The sequence below is a fragment of the Aquarana catesbeiana genome, linkage group LG07 (genome assembly GCF_042186555.1).
Source record: "Aquarana catesbeiana isolate 2022-GZ linkage group LG07, ASM4218655v1, whole genome shotgun sequence".
Taxonomy (NCBI): domain Eukaryota; kingdom Metazoa; phylum Chordata; class Amphibia; order Anura; family Ranidae; genus Aquarana; species Aquarana catesbeiana.
In genome coordinates this window covers 12,421,039-12,437,734 of record NC_133330.1, presented here as the reverse complement: position 1 = coordinate 12,437,734, position 16,696 = coordinate 12,421,039, and the positions used below count along the sequence as shown (strand labels likewise).

At 44.9% G+C, this 16,696-nt stretch overlaps 1 protein-coding gene across 2 annotated transcripts in view; it reads left to right on the top strand.

The window, feature by feature from the left end:
• Nucleotides 1-16,696, top strand: part of LOC141102687 (galectin-1-like) — a 102,094-nt gene that overhangs the window by 28,999 nt on the left and 56,399 nt on the right. The window contains exons 3-4 of one of the 2 annotated variants that reach the window (XM_073591607.1): nt 3,904-4,075; nt 6,303-6,887. The exons of the other annotated variant lie outside the window; for it this stretch is intronic. Of the exons in view, the coding sequence (XP_073447708.1) occupies nt 3,904-4,075; nt 6,303-6,446 (316 nt within the window). The 3' untranslated portion in view covers nt 6,447-6,887. Of the gene's footprint in view, nt 1-3,903; nt 4,076-6,302; nt 6,888-16,696 lie in introns of those variants that run through there. 2 annotated transcript variants of the gene reach the window in all.

Sequence of the window (16,696 nt, the reverse complement as noted above, 5' to 3'; positions counted from 1 at the left end):
CCCGCCGTCTCCACTATTCTTGCACAAGTTTTTAAGGAGTAGGGGATGCTGGGGCCTTTAATGCCAAAGATGTCAAAGAAGGTTGAGCTGGCTAATGACTTGTTATTTGGTCATCCAGAATTGCGTAAAGCTTAATAGCTTTGTCTTTTGGGCTTGCTAGGTAGACTCTGACTAGGCAGATTTTGGAACAGGACCTGCATTCTATGACTCCTCTGCAGACCTCTGTACACTGTGAAGTGATCTCTGGTGTAGTTGTAATGGTGTGCTCTTCCTCCCCGCCATGCTCACTAGTGCTGAAAGTGTGTTGTAAAGTCCATAGAGCTGGCCCAGGATGTAAACCTGTGTTGTGATCTGAGCTGCCATATTCTGTGCATTTTAAACTGACCTTACAGTCCTTGGCGAGGTGAGATGTGGAAGAGCAGCACCTGTAGCAGATGTGGTTCTCCTTGAGGAAGGCCTTGCGGTCCTGCAGGGGTTTCTCTCTGAAGGCTCTGCATTTTAGGAGAGGATGTGGCTTCCGATGCAAGGGACACTGCTTACCAGGATCTTTGACCTTTGTCTCTGAGTTTGAGAAGCTGGCAGACCTGTGAAAAGAATCTGGAGGAGTCACGTTAGTTTTGTGTACTGCTACTGGAGGTTTACGAGGATTAAGTCCTGAAAGGAGCAGCACATGACAATGTAAAATCAAAACTTGGATCATTTCTTGTTTTAGCTTGCTGACACACAAAGTCCACAAAAACAGAAAAAGGAGGGAATTGAACATCATACTGTCTTTTAAATCGGGATCCATGTGTAATCCACTGCTCTTGCAAGTTATAGGGTAGCTTTTGTACAATGGGGTTGACACCTCTGGCTGTGTAAAGGAATGCAAGTCCTTGATTTAGCTACTTGAAGTTCCATTAGCAAGTCACTTAGCTCCCTAAGTTTCTGGTAGGCTTTGTTAGGTATTCTGGGGAAGTTATCAAGTCTTTTGAATAGTGCGCTTTCTACTGCTTCTACTGAACAATAACACTCATCAAGTCTATCCCAAATCATTTTAAGACCAGTGTCTGGGTGGTTTATATTTATTGTCCTGATTCGCCTGGCATGCTCGGCAGACTCATTTCCAAGCCATTTGATCAGGAGGTCTATCTCTTCACTGCAAGACAAATCTAATGCCGCGTACACACGGTCGGACTTTTCATCTACAAAAGTCTGACGGACGCCGACGGACTAAAGCTGGCTGACAATCCGATCGTGTGTGGGCTTCCCCGGACTTTCAGCGGACTTTCAGCTGACTTTTGCAGCCTCAAATCTGACGGACTTTAGATTTGAAACATGCTTCAAATCTTTATGTCGTGACTACGCCGGACCCAGAAATCCGCTCGTCTGTGTGCTAGTCCGACAGACAAAAACCCACGCTAGGGCAGCTATTGGCTACTGGTTATCAACTTCCTTATTTTAGTCCGGTGTACGTCATCACGCACGAATCCGTCTGACTTTTGTGTGATCGTATGTAGGCAAGTCCGTTCGTAAGAAAGTCTGCCAAAAGTCCATTGAAAGTCTGTCGGACAGGCTGTCGGACGTTTGTAGCCGAAAAGTCAGACCGTGTGTACGCGGCATAAGTCTCTGATGGCATTTTGAAAGGAAGACTGCCAGGCTCTGTAGCTTTCTGGGCAGTCATTAAACTTTTCAAGTCCTTTGGTGACTAACTCACATCGTGCAAAGAACCTTGCAAAGTCTATGGTGGCTTGGTTAGCCCACTGTGTGTTGCCACGGTGAGATGGCTGTGTTTAGTCATACCTTTTGAGGGTGTCAAGCCGACCTCTGTCGTACTGTTCTGACTTGGATGTTGGTTCTGGAGGGCGATTAGAAGGCTCTGTTATCTCACATTTAGGGAGTCTTTCATAGGAGGCATCACTTTGCATGGATTTCTCCTGTTTGCAGACTTGAGGCTTATCGCTGACTTGCGGCGGTACTGTGCAGTGTCTTTGGCTTGTCTCTTTGATGTCATCTTTGTCACTGCTTGGCTTAAAATGTTGGTTGATGTAATCTGAAGTTCGTTGTAGAGAATCTTGAGTTTCAGCTTATGGGTCGAGAATATTGCTGCGTCTGCTGCATTCACTTCTCGGGTATACAGCTAATTCTAAGGCCTCTGCTTCGGCTATGGCGGCTGCTGCTTCTTTCTCTACAGTGAGTTTCTCTAGGGTTACTTCTAGGAGGGCTTCCTCGGCCTCTAACTGTTGCTGCGTGCTGCGCTTTCTCGGCCTCTAACTGTTGCTGCGCTTTCTCAGGCCTCTAACTGTCGCTGCGCTTTCTCGGCCTTCAGTCTCACTTTCTCCTTTTTAATCTGCATTTCTTGCTCAGCAAAGGCTGCTCAGGCCTTGGCGGCTTCAGCTTTTGCACGTGCGATAGTGAGTGCATTGCTTGCGGAGGAAGATCTAGAGGAGCCGAAAACTTAGTACCTTGTCTTGAGTGAGGATGCCTGGCTATGTGACATGTTGCTTGTAGGAATGCTTGACTGTGTAGAGACTGCTGTATTGCCATATGCAGGAGACTGCGCTGACAGGGTAGCAGGCCTCTGTGTAGTCACTGTCCTAAATCCCACTTGCTGGATAGCCGCTGTTTCACTGTTCTGTTCTCGCTACACGTTTGCCCCTGGCGTGTATGCAGCTCAACATACAGGTTAAATCTTGAATCCGACAATAACCAGACTGTCTGTAACTTTGGATCTTTATTACAATGAACAGGTGGTGGTCCTATAAGAATAGGATGTACACATGCGCGGTGAAACTAGGAATAAACAGACAATGAACATATATAAGAATTACATGAACATAACAAATGTCTACTAGGTATACAAACAAACTGTCTTTAGCATACCAGTGATGCTGCCCTAGAAGGACTGGGAATTCCTCTGAACATGTAGTACAGCAGTGGTCTCCAAACTGCAGCCCGGGGGCCAGATGCGGCCCTTTGCTTGCCATTATCTGGCCCTTGAGGCACTATTCTCCCACTGATGCAAGACACTTATATGCCAACTGACATCAAATCAACAATGGGGCACCATTTCTCTCATCGACACCAACAATTGGCCTCCCAGTGATACCAATGATGGGCACTATTCCTCCAGCATATAACAAATGTGCCGATGTTTATTCCCACTGATGCCAGGAAAATTTCCACTCCTGCTGGCCACTGTCCGGCCCTCCTAAAGTCTGAAGGACAATAAACTGGCCATTTGTTTAGAAAGTTTGGAGACCCATGTAGTACAGGCTTAGCTGGCTCCATTGCAGTCTGTCCTCCTCATGGTAAAGATGAAAGAGTTGCAATAGGAGGTGGGCTAGTTCCTAGTGTTATGACAGGAAATGTCTATTAACCATAGAACACTACCCATCAATAGTCCTTTGTTGAGAGTGGCATCTAGTGGGCAATGTTGATATTGCGAGTCCAGAAGATATTATTTTTCCTTCATAGGCTAAAGACATGACATCGCCCCTTTAGTTATTTAAGAACTGTCAGACGGCGGAAGAGTACCTTCACTTGATTCTATTTTATATGATACATAGTTGTGGGAACACCGTTTAGTGCTTGCAGCAGCTATTACTATGTAATAATTACATTGTAACTGATTGTTTGCAATACACACTAAACACATATTACTGGTAGCACAGGAGTACAGTTCATTAATATATTTTTTTAATATCATGGCTCAGCAATTTTTTTTAATGCACTTTATCTACAGTTGGGGCAGATATCTTGGGTGATTTTTGGAAAGTGTAAACATAATTTGCTATCAGGAACTATCATTAAAAGTGTCAGAAGTCCCTCTGAAACCCATGGGAGGACCACTGGTGAATGACTCGAATATTATATCCAACAAGGTCAGCTGAGCGAAATAATCATTTTTTTATGTATTTCTAGGTTCACCATAAAATTGGGAAAAAATGATAAGAATGTAGTGATACACTTTGAACCTCGATTTGACTATTTTGGAGACAAGCACAAAATAGTCATGAACTCAATGAAGGAAAATTTCCGGGGAACTGAGCTGAAGGAAAGCTTCTTCCCCTTCCAGATGGGATCAGAGATGAAGGTACGTCTACACTGGGAGGGGCGGGACAAATGTTGGATGGGGCAAAGTGACATCACTGTTCATGTTGGACGCATTGAGGGGTTATTTAAAAAAAATGGAGAGTACAAAATTTTGGTGCAGCTGTGCATGGGAGCCAATCAGCTTCTAACTTCAGCTTCTTCAATTAAGCTTTGACAAAAAAAAAACTGGAAGCCGATTGGTTTCTTTGCAGAGCTGCACCAGATTTTACACTCTCCAGTTTTAGTAAATCCCATAAAATTGGCCCTAGTATATGTATGAATGTGTGTTAGGGACCTTAGATTGTAAGCTCCTTGAGAATAGGGACTGATGTGAATGTACAATGTATATGTAAATTGACGGCGCTATATAGGTACCAAAATTAAATAAATTTAAAAAATAATATCCATCCACGAAAGGTTCAGTAGGGAGCCAGTGACAGCTCAGGTGAAGGGTATAAAGGCTTTGCTATGATGGTCGCCCCTTCAGCTCATTCTGTGAAGGATGAGAACCTCCCACATAGGAAGATCCAATGGATTCCATCATGCTGCCATTGTGTGCCATGATATACCGCCTAGTGCATGGTTTCTGTTGGTCAGATCACTGATTGTCAGAATTATCGGCTTGTGAATTTTTTCATGTAACATTTCATTTCTATTTTGTGTATTCATGTGTTATTGTTATGTTTGTGAGACGATTATTATAGGATGAGGGAACAGGGATCGGGAAATCCCTGACATGGAATGTCACTATAAGGTCCTCTGTAAAGGCTCAATATGGGGAGTAGAGGGGGGGCTGCCCGGGAACTGAAGCTCATCACCATCATGCTACAAATCTGTTATGGAAAGACCAATGTGTGTGCTGGGGATGGGATACATGGGGGACCATTGTCGGTGCTGAGGATAGAATAATGGAAAGGATCCAATGTGTGTTCCAGGGGGGAGGAGTACAAAGGAGCTACCAATGTGTGTGATGGGAAGGAGAACAGGACGATACCAATGTGTGTGATTGGGGGGGATACGGGGAATGGATATTACTGCTGATGAATGCTCTGTTCATCTACATTTCTCTCTGGGGGCAGAATTCCTCAGACACTAAAAGTGAGAAGGCTTAATTCTATATGGGGTAGAATAGGAAATAATTGGCCCAGAATAATGGTATTCTCACCAACAATTCTCATTTACCCCAAGCCAGTCATAGTAGATGGGACCCCTATCAAGGACACATATGAATTGGAGCCATGGCTGGGCAGATGTGGCCCTTATCAGGACAGGCGTGTATTGGGGCCCCTGGAAGTGGGAGATTGTTGTTTTTTCTTTTGTTTCTTTTTTATCTGTATAGAAATAGGCGTAAGAATTAGATACATTGCAGACATGGTTTGTACATGGTGATCTGCAGATAATAGACAAAAACAGTATTACCTAGAGGTATAACATTCTCTTGTATTATACAAACATCAAATGTTAAGCCCAGCCCCTTTTGACAATGAGCCCTTCCCCCTAGGTATCACTGTCTAATGCCATATCCTTAGTGCACAGTCGAGCTTTTGGCATGTTTGTGGTAGGGGTAGGATAATGGAAAGGCTGCTGTATTCTATGCCAGCTACATTTCTCAACCTTTTTACCCCAGAGAAACCCTTGAAAAGTGTTCAGGTACCAATTCATTGGTAGTCAGTGGAAAAAAAATGCCCCTTACATTGGTGGCCAGTAGTAAGAATACCCCACTTACAGTGGTGGTCAAAATTTCACTCTTACAGGGAGCAAAAAGATCATTGGTGTCATGAATCTGGCCCCACCAAGTGGTGTTGGGCCCCAGAATGAGAAAGCACCATAAAATGGGAGGTTAATCAGCCACAGCTCAACGGATCCCTAGAAACCTCTGAAGGAACCCTGGGTGATAATGTCTGGCATACCGGCACTGCAAACTGGCCAACATCTATTGATCTCCTGAGGGCTCCATTCATTATTCTAGGTGACAAATACACCATCAGAGACCTGTCACTAAATCATTGCATCACAGAAGCACCTCCTTCCATTTTTCCTTTCCATTAAAAATTTTCTGCAATACATAAATGAAGAATACATAAGATAAGTTACATACACATATCATCTTATGGAAAGATTTGTGTGGAAAAGAACGGTATGGTGGTGAAGTCTTTGTCTCTACGGCCAACACTCATTGACTTTGTATAGCCCAGCAAGCTGACGCTGTGCCATCTCTTTTCTTACAGATTTGCTTCACGTTTGAGAAAGACAAGATCTTCATACAATTACCTGCCGGAAGTCCTCTCTCATTTCCAGTCCGCTTTCCAATAACAGACATCACATACGTATCTGTGGAGGGCCTTACAACCAAGTACATCACACTAGAATGAAGAATCCCGCAACAGAGGAGCCGCCTGTCCCACGTGTCCATATCCAGGCTCTGTGAAATGGCCATAGTGGACAGAGAAGAAAAAATTATTTAATCCTCCTTTGTAACCCCCCTCCTCTCCAATCTGCATCCTTGCTGCTCATGTAGACATACATTGTGCTTTGCTCAGTTAATTTACTACAAATTAATTTCATCCACATTAAAAAGAAAAACTCCAATGAGTTCTATTGTGTCTGATCATACCAATCAAATTATTATTTAGTGATAATGACTTTGTATTGATTGCTGAATTTGATAGCAGATCTGCTGCATTGCACCCCCCCCCCCTGCTGGAGGTTTGTTGCATTACATTTAAATGGCTCACAGTAACCAACAGTGTGTTAATGCAACATTTTCTATCTGATTTCTTATATTTTCCAATAAAAAACTTTCTGATCTTTTATATCATTACATTTATTCGGGCTCCAGACTGAAAGCTGTATACAGAAATGTATTCCAAGCTTTAACCATAAACTTTCAACAATTACATGCAGAAAAATGCAATTTCACAAGGTCCAACTCTATGTAAATTACATACACAAAAAGAGCAGCTGCAGTGGATTTGCCCGGTACAGGCAGTGGTAGGGTATGGGTAGTAGTTGTGGCAGTGAATGTAGTAGTACCCCAGAATGGGCAGGGACAATGCTGGGGGTAGGAGATACTGGAGCAGCTTTAGTCTCAGTGTAAGGATAGTAGATTAGATGCAGGGGTCTCCAAACTTTCGAAACAAAGGGCCAGTTTACAGTCCTTCAGACATTAGGGGGGCCGGACTGTGATCACTGGGTGTAGAACAGGTCCTGATGTCAGTGGGAAAAACACAATGCCCTTTCTTTGGTGTCAGTGGAAGTAATTGTGCCCCATTGTTGATGTTATTGGGAGGAATAGTGCCCCATCATTGGTGTCATCGGGCCCCATTGTTGGTGCCAATGGTAGAAATTGGGCCTCATCGTTGGCGTCTTTGGTAGAAAATGGACCCTGTCATTGGTGTCATTGGGGGGATTATGCCCCGCTGTTAGAATCAGTGGATGAAATGGTGCATTTTTCAGGCACTTTACAGGTCCTAATCTTAGCCCAAAAGGGCCTCAAAAACACCCCAGTGTAAAAGGGGTCTAAAAGTTCCAAATATATCAGCAAAGGCCCAAAAGAAGATTTTAGTCAACCTTTAAATAGCATCACTACCTCACTAAATATTGAAGTAAGCAATCTTAAAGCGGAGTTCCATCCAACTTTATGATGGCCGCGGAGAGCATGGGAAGGGGAAGGCGCTGCAATTACCGTGGAGAGTGGTGAAGCCCGGGAGAAGCGCTGCCTTCTAATGGATGGGGTAAGTGCTCCAGACCCGACCGACAGGGGGGGAGGTGACACTGTTTGCCGCCCCCCCAAAAAAAAATTACCACTGGCCACCAATGGTCAGGAGCAGAAATGGCTACTGAATGGAGGACGGAAGGTATTAAAGGTTAAATGCAGAACGAAGTGTGTGATAAAATGGGCACTATAATGCAGTTAAGCCAGGGGTGGACTGACAACTCATGGGCAATAGGAGATCATGGGGCCCCCTGTGTCCCCGCCCACCTTCAAGCCACACCCACACAAAGCCCCACCTACATATTGCACTGCCCACATTACATGTGTTTGTTACAGAATTTCTCGACAATATGTTCAAAATAACGGAAAATTGTATCATACTTACCGTAATTTTCCTTTCCTGATGCCAATCCATGGCAGCATATTAGTGATAGGCTCCGCCTTTCTCCCCTCCCTCAGGACCAATGAAATAGCATAAATTAAAGGCCAGTTAGGCCCCGCCCTATTCTTCGTAATTAGCTAGATACCGAAACGCACAAGGGTGGGTCCGTATGCTGCCATGGATTGGCATCAGGAAAGGAAAATTACGGTAAGTATGATACAATTTTTCATTTTCCTGACGCCACCATGGCAACATACTATTGATACATATCCTAGCTGACAGGGTGGGTTATATTTAACAAACCAAAATAATTATTTTATATATTTTTAAATGGGACAGAAGACTGAACAGTATGTCCTCCGAAGCCCACTGATGACAAGGCACCCAGATCTATTCTGTAAAGGTTGAAAAGGTATGCTGGGAAAAGCATGCCACTTTCCTTTAGAATGAATCCATAGATGCTTTCAACTGGGCTGCCTATGAGGCCTCAACCCCTCTCGAAGAGAATGCATCCTGCCACTGAAGGAAGCTCACGACCCATTTCCCATCTGCACAACCAATCTTGCTAAAGTCCAGGAGGCAACCTCTCTTGCCTGATGAATTCCATCTGGAACAGTGAAAGACATCATATGAACTGAAAAGAGCAATTGGGGACAGAAACTTCTTTAAAGCTCTGGGAATGACCAATTTGTGTGGTTTTCTTGCTTGAACGTCTGGAAATGTAGGCAATGGACAGATGATTGATAGATGGAGGGCTGACGCTACCTCTGATATAAGCTGAACTACAGGATGCAGCTCTACTCCTGTAACAAAAGCAATATGCTTTTCTGAAGCTCTAAGGGCTTGAAACTCAAACCGACTTTTGTTTGACGATTTGCGCTAAATACTGGTCAGTAAGCAATGTCTTAAACCGAACACTGCCCTATTGGAGTAAACAGTTAAAAGAAATCCCAACAGCATCCAAAGATTTTAATTGTGAAAGATTTTCTCTCGCGGTTGACGAAACCTCCTGACTGTCTTCAAAATTTTGCAAACTAAAGGGTCTTTGGCCAAACTAAACCTTGTTCTTGCTGACACCTGCAACCTCAAAAGAGTATAGGGTAAGGTTCATGTCCAATCTGACCTACAAGAAGACCAGAACAGCTGCCACCAGAGGCGCGGTAAGAATAATATCTTGCCATGCAAAATAGAAAAAAACACAAGTTTGTTCCAGATCTTGGCATAGAGGCTGTTAGTAGAGTGCCTTTCGCACCCCCCAAAGTAGAGCTCACTCTTGGAGCAACTCTGGAGCAATCTAGGTTCTGGGGCTTCCCCTTCCCGCCATTATGCTTGCATCTCTGGACTGTGCATGTGTGAAGGGGAATCGACTTCTGTATTCTGAAGTAGATAGCCAGGAAGCACTGACCTATGGTCAGAATGGAGGGGTGGTCGTGACTACCATGCTCATTCTTGACAACTTTCAGCTTCCAAATTTCTTTATGAGAGAAGTTGGGGAAACATATACAGTAGGCTTGATTGCAGTTTCATGGAGAAACTCAGCCTTTATTCTCTGCTCTGGGGAGCGGAAACCGAGTCAGGCCTCTTCTTAAATTGGCATTTGCTGTGAGAAGCAGAGAAGCCTGTCTGTGGTAGGCCACCTGTGGACAAGCTCTGGCAAGCTTGCATGATGGACAGTATGTCCGTGTATTCCAGTTCCCTAGGAGGTAAATTGCTTTCGGAATTTGCTGGTGATCTTCCTACCCAGACATTCTGGGCTCTACATCTCTCAATAGCATATTGCCGCGAGATCCTCCCTGGAGCTGAAAATACTCAATTGCTGTCCTGTTGCTCAACCGCAAGATGACTGGTCACCCTTGATTCTGTGTAGCAAGGTCAAAGTGATAAAAAAAGGCTGCCTGACCTTCCAGCGCTTTCGAGACTACCTTCCTTGGCTAGCAAACTCCACTTGCCTTGACCGACAGACCCTCGCAGTGCGCCTTCCAGGCTGTCTTGCCGATATGATTCATTACATTGATCCAGTCAGATGGTTTGTGACATCCTCATAGTCTTTCCATCACCGCGGACTGCTATACATACTGCGCGACACTGACCATAGCTGCGCCGGATCCTGTTTCCTCTGTTGTAGTTGAAACTAGCAACGGTGCCCATGTACCCAAGGAGTCATCGGTATGAATGACAACATTACAGCCAGGAGGCTGAGACACCTAGAAGTCCTCCAGGAAGAAGGTCTCAGAATTCTCCTTATGACCATCACCGTCCTTTTCTGATGGTAGCAAAACAGAGGAACCAGTAGAGCCCCCACAGGCACTTTAACTGTTGGAAAACAAACGTTGGCATTTTTTTTTTTATGTAGAAAGGAATGACGCCCAGGTAGTGGCGAATCTGGAGACCCTGTTCTCCAAGAGGAACTTACATGGCACTGAAACCTCTGTGAATATTCTTAGAGATATTCATAGTCTTAAAAGGTAGACTGATAAAGCGGAGATGTGTCCAACCAATCGACAAATTTACTTACTTTGGAATAAAAAAGAAAAGAAAACATTTCTAGCGAAAGCCTCCAGCCATCTGCTGCAAGCGAATGCTTCTCTCCAACCCCCACGACCTACAAACAGGGGTGGGTAGGAAACCTACAATCTCTCCTGTGAGATGGGACCAGGACAGCTCCCCTCTGAGTCTGAAGTATCTGTAAGTATTGTAACCACCATGGTTGCGGTGGATCTGGCAGCTCCGAGGGGAATAAAAAGGTCCGGAGAAGGAACAGTGAGGAATCCACCGAAGTGACCATGAGTGCCTATCCTCCAAGGATCTGCACAATCCACTGTCCAGTAACCCGTGATGCGTGCCCACTGGAACTTACCTTAAAAGTCTGGGCATGCACCCGGTAAAAGGGTTTTGTGGGTACCTGCGGTACACCCAAAATTATTTGTTTATGGACCTTATGAAAGGTTGCCCCTAGAAGAGTGGAACCTAGCGGGAGAAACATATTTCTCCCTTTATTTTTTATTATTTATTTTTAGTTATATATATATATTTTTTTACTTTCCTGCTTTCTGTTATGGGAGAAGAACAGACCCTCCTCCTGTCACTTCCGACATGGCTGTCTCTGGTTTCATATCAAACAGAGATCTTGCACTATAAAGTGACTATTCCAATTTTGTTTTTAGGAAGCCAAACACAGCCCCGGGTCTCAACCCATTGGGTACCCCTAGCCGTAACTGAGTATAGCATTGCCTTGGCCAGGCACCAGGTTGAGACTATTGCTGCTTCCGAAGTGGAATTTGCCGATACTTCTTGGCCAGGTCCCAAGATATCACCCCCAAGGATTTCCTCTCCAACCATATCCTGGGAGCAGAAACCCAAAGTACCCGTCACCAAGGTAAGGGCCTCTGTTGAGTGGCAGGCCCTTCCCAGCCGCCACCCTATTGGACAACAGCCGGTCCCACTGTAGGCATGGATTTCAGCGATGCTATATCCGCTTAGAATTAAACCAGTTTCCGAATGGAAAAGTGATTGCTCATTGAAAGGGTAAATATGACTTTGTCTTTTAACTCATGTAATGGTCTGCATGACTGCCTGGATGCACAGTTCTCCAAAGAAAAACTGACACCAAGTAGATCCAGATCTTCCTCTGGTGCAAGGGAGCTAAAATCATTTGCAGGCTGCGCCCCCTCCTCAGGAGTACTGAGAGGATGAGTGATCCATGAGGCAGGTTGTTCTGCTAGTGGCTAGACCTGCAACAAGGGGGCTGACTAGCTAGAGTAATTACAGTGAGTTTAAAACAGAAGTTTTGTGCCACCTTATAAGTAATAAGGACATTCGGTATTACCTTTCAGCTGCAAACTTCAACCAGGCCGACTTTACTCACCAGCCTCCTGGGCATAGGCACTGCGCCACAGGTCCTGCAGGACTCTTGTTGGGGTGCTGGGTTTGGGAAAGAAGAGCTAAGACATTTTCCTTGGAACCTCTCTCTTGAGTAGGAGCGGCATCCAAGCTATGCTTCTCTGAAGAACGTCCGTGTCACGGAACGTCCCACACTCCGCTTGAGTGCTTCCGTCATATACCACTTCCTCCCAGTCCGTATACAGATATCCCAACCTCTCTGAGCACAAAACAAGGCGACACTTGCTTGTTGCTACCAAGAACTCACTTTTTAGAATCAAAATTACAAGACTTTATATGCCGTTGGAACCTCCTCTAACAATACAACTGTAACTTAATTAACATGAGCTAATTATCTAATCCTTTATACAGCCTAGGTGACTGAGACATGACCTTTCGCCCAGACTTGTGGTCACCGAGCTTCACACAGTTATATCAACACAATAGCAGTCGTCCCGTCTCCTACATTGTATAGAGGACAATGTCATCAGCTCATTCAATTAACATAAACACAGGTAGCTGGAATTGATGACACCAGCATCTCTTCACAGGATGTGTCCCAACAGAATGAATCAGTCTTATCAGCAGGGGGCTGCTGGAGGAATCCCCCCTCCCTCTTGAGGGACACAAATCTACAGTAAGGAGTCCCCATACAATATATACATATATACACGACTGAGTCCGATTAGTACAGTTCAGCCTGGATTTCTCATTCACCTCACAAAGAGTATTGTTCCATTAAAAATCCAGGGCCCATAATCAAAAGGCAACAGGCTTGCATACAGTCCTCTCCAACAGCCTCTGTTCTGGCTAGGTCTGTCACAGTCCGCCTTTCTATGGCCTCTGGCTCTGGCCTTTGAGAGTGTGGGTGCGCGGAGCTGAAGCAAATCAAAGCGATCCACATGAGAGGGCACTCTTTTCCTGAAAACTTACCGACATGGTGGTCCCCACCCTAAGTGTTGAGGGTCTTTTGTATGGGTGGTGACTGATACTCGAACCGTGGAGAAATGGGACGACCAGCTGAGAGACGGACAGCCGCAGAAAGACCGAGAAGAGGAAAAATAGATAAGGCAACAGCGACTTTGCTTCTCCCTAAATATATATATCTAAATATATACATGTACACACTCTCTCCTTTCCCCTTCTTTTTTTTTTTTAAAACAATATGCATGCATATAAAAATACATGCACATACCGCTCCATATAACACCCCCCACACACATACATACATACCAACCAACATAAGAACACACACATATATACACAAACATACACATACTGCAGAGGGTCAGCCTGGGGCAGGGATAAGAAGGGGTTAATCGAAGAGGGCAGGAATTTCCCCTTCAGACCTGCTAATTGTCAGCTGGGCTGAAAGTCTCAGAGAGGAGCTGTTTGAGTAGGAGAGAGACACAGCAGCATGCTGTGTGAAAATGTCCATTGCTGGAAGGTGTGCTGGGTGAGCTTAACCACATAAAGACTGTAGCTCTGATTGGAGCCATGACCTGTTACCTACAAGCCTATGTGCTGCTGAACTGTGAGCTGTACCTGTGTGCACAACCGTGTGACAAGACAGGTCTGTCTTATCTATGTTTATTTTGCCATTTTGCTGAATAAAGCCACTTTTGTTTTAATGGGCTGTCTCTGAGCCAGCTGTCCACCCCTCTGATCCCCTACAATACATACATCCATATATATATATATATATATATATATATATATATACACACACTTACACATACATATGCATATACACACACACATACCCACCTACCCCAAACCTATAAATACACAACCTACAAATAAAAGCTATACCTACAGCTGGCCTAGGACAGCAAAGGACAGAGAACCTGTCTAGGGGGAGTAATGTACCCAGACCAGTGCCACTGCAGGAGGAAAAGAACAGGAGGTGCAGAAAAATGAGAAGATGACAGGAGACAAACAAAGGCAAAGGTAAGAAGGATGCAAAGCTGGCCTCCCCAAACCCAACAAGCATTGCAGTCACCAACCTTAAAGGCAGATTTAATTCCTAAAGAGGAAAAACTGCTCAGCTCCATCAAGACCCACAGAAGGAGCTCCCAAGCTACTCTGGTGCTTTTAGCAGCCTGATACTGGGACTTCATACTGGGAGAGGCTTAACCCAGCCAGTAGCTGCCTGGAGGCAGAGGGGGGAACATAGTACTGCTTACTCTTCACTGGGCGTGGAGGTATGAGGACAAAAAGAAGAATAGGGCGGGGCCTAACTGGCCTTTAATTTATGCTTTTTCATTGGTCCTGAGGGAGGGGAGAAAGGCGGAGCCTATCACTAGTATGCTGCCATGGTGGCGTCAGGAAAAATGTTTATTAAAGCAGAGGTCCGCCCACCACTGCAAAATTAAAAGCCAGAAGCACATACTGCAGCTGCTGACTTTTAATAATCGGACACTTACCTGTCCTGGAGTGCAGTGATGTCGGCACCGCAGCTGATGTTTCCATCAGCTGTCAGGTGCATGCCGCCTCCCTTGCGAGTAGGGATGAGCTTCGAGTTCGAGTTGAACTCATGTTCAACGCGAACATCGGCTGTTCGCGAGTTCGCTGAACAGCGAACAATATGGGGTGTTCGCAGCAAATTCGAAAGCCGCGGAACACCCTTTAAAAGTCTATGGGAGAAATAAAAAATGCTAATTTTAAAGGCTTATATGCATGGTATTGTCATAAAAAGTTTTTCGGGACAAAAAAAAGAATTTTTAAAAACGGACGTTTTTTCGGGAGCAGTGATTTTAATAAAGCTTAAAGTGAAACAATAAAAGTGTAATATTCTTTTAAATTTCGTACCTGGGGGGTGTCTATAGTATGCCTGTCAAGGGGCGCATGTTTCCCGTGTTTAGAACAGTCTGACAGTAAAATGATATTTCAAAGGAAAAAAAGTAATTTAAAACTACTCGTGGCTATTAATGAATTGCCAGTCCGACAATACACATAAAAGTTCATTGATAAAAACGGCATGGGATTTCCCCACAGGGGAACCCCGAACCAAAATGTAAAAAAAAAATGGTATGGGGGTCCCCCTAAATTCCATACCAGGCCCTTATCCAAGCACGCAACCTGGCAGGCTGCAGGAAAAGAGGGGGGGACAAGAGAGCCCCCCCCATTGAACCGTACCAGGACACATGCCCTCAACATTGGAAGGGTGCTTTGAGGTAGCCCCCAAAAGCACCTTGACCACACGTTGATGGCCTTGGTGGTTGAGGGGGTCTGCGGGCGGGGGACTTATCGGAATATGGAAGCCTCCTTTAACATTGTACCCCGTTACCAATTCACACAGGGGGGCCAGGATTTGGGGTCCCCTTGTTAAAGGGGGCTTCCAGATTCCGATAAGCCCACCGCCCGCAGACCCCCACAACCACCGGCCAAAGGTTGTGGGAATGAGGCCCATGTCCTCATCAACATAGGGACAAGGTGCTTTGGGGGCTACCTCAAAGCACCCTCCCAATGTTGAGGGCATGTGTGTCTCATCCCCCCTCTTTTCCTGTGACCTGCCAGGTTGCATGCTCGGATAAGGGTCTGGTATGGATTTTTAGGGGGATCCCATGCCATTTTTTTTTTTTTTTTGGCGCGGGGTTCCTCTTAAAATCCATACCAGACCTGAAGGGCCTGGTATGGAATTTAGGGGGACCCCCCACGCCATTTTTAAAAAATTTTAATTCGGGGTTCCCCTGTGGGGAAATCCCATGCAATTTTTATCAATTAACTTTTAAGTGTATTGTCGGACCGACAATTCATTAATACCCGTGAGTAGTTTTAAATGACTTTTTTCCCTTTGAAATGTCATTTTGCTGTCAGACTGTTCTAAACACGGGAAACATGCGCCCCTTTACAGGTATACTATAGACAACCCCCAGGTACGAAATTTAAAGGAATATTACACTTTTATTGTTTCACTTTAAGCATTATTAAAATCACTGCCGTTTTTAAAACTTTTTTTCGCATTGATAAATGTCCCCTGGGGCAGGACCTGGGTCCCCAAACACTTTTTATGACAATAACTTGCATATAAGCCTTTAAAATGAGCACTTTTGATTATTCATGTTCGTGTCCCATAGACTTTAACGGTGTCCGCGCGTTCAAACAAATTTTTTGCCTGTTCGCAAGTTCTGCTGCGAACCGAACCGGGGGGTGTTCGGCTCATCCCTAATTGCGAGTAAGGGAACCCGGCAGTGAAGCCTTTTGGCTTCACGCCAGGACCTCTACTGCGCATGCACGAGGCTCCGCTCCTCTCTCCTACCTGCCCGGCGACAGGGGGAGGAGAGGGGAGGAGGAGGGAGCCCCAGCTGTGACGTCAATACGTATGCTGTCTCTCCTCCCCCCCAAAAGGTGCCAAATGTGGCACTGGAGGGGGGAGGAGTACAATGAGCGGAAGTTTCACTTTTGGGTGGAACTCCGCTTTAAGTTAAGAAAATAAAGAAAAATAAACTTACATTAAAGAAAGTGCAACAATGGTAGATTTCTAAATGAAGGTTGTAATAAATTAAAATAATATAACAGGTGCAACAAATGTCTTCTTAGCTGAACACTACCCCCTACACACTCCATGCATTACCCCCTGCACACTCCATGTACTGTATATACTCTATATACACTATATATAGATGTAGCGCCCTGGGGTTTAG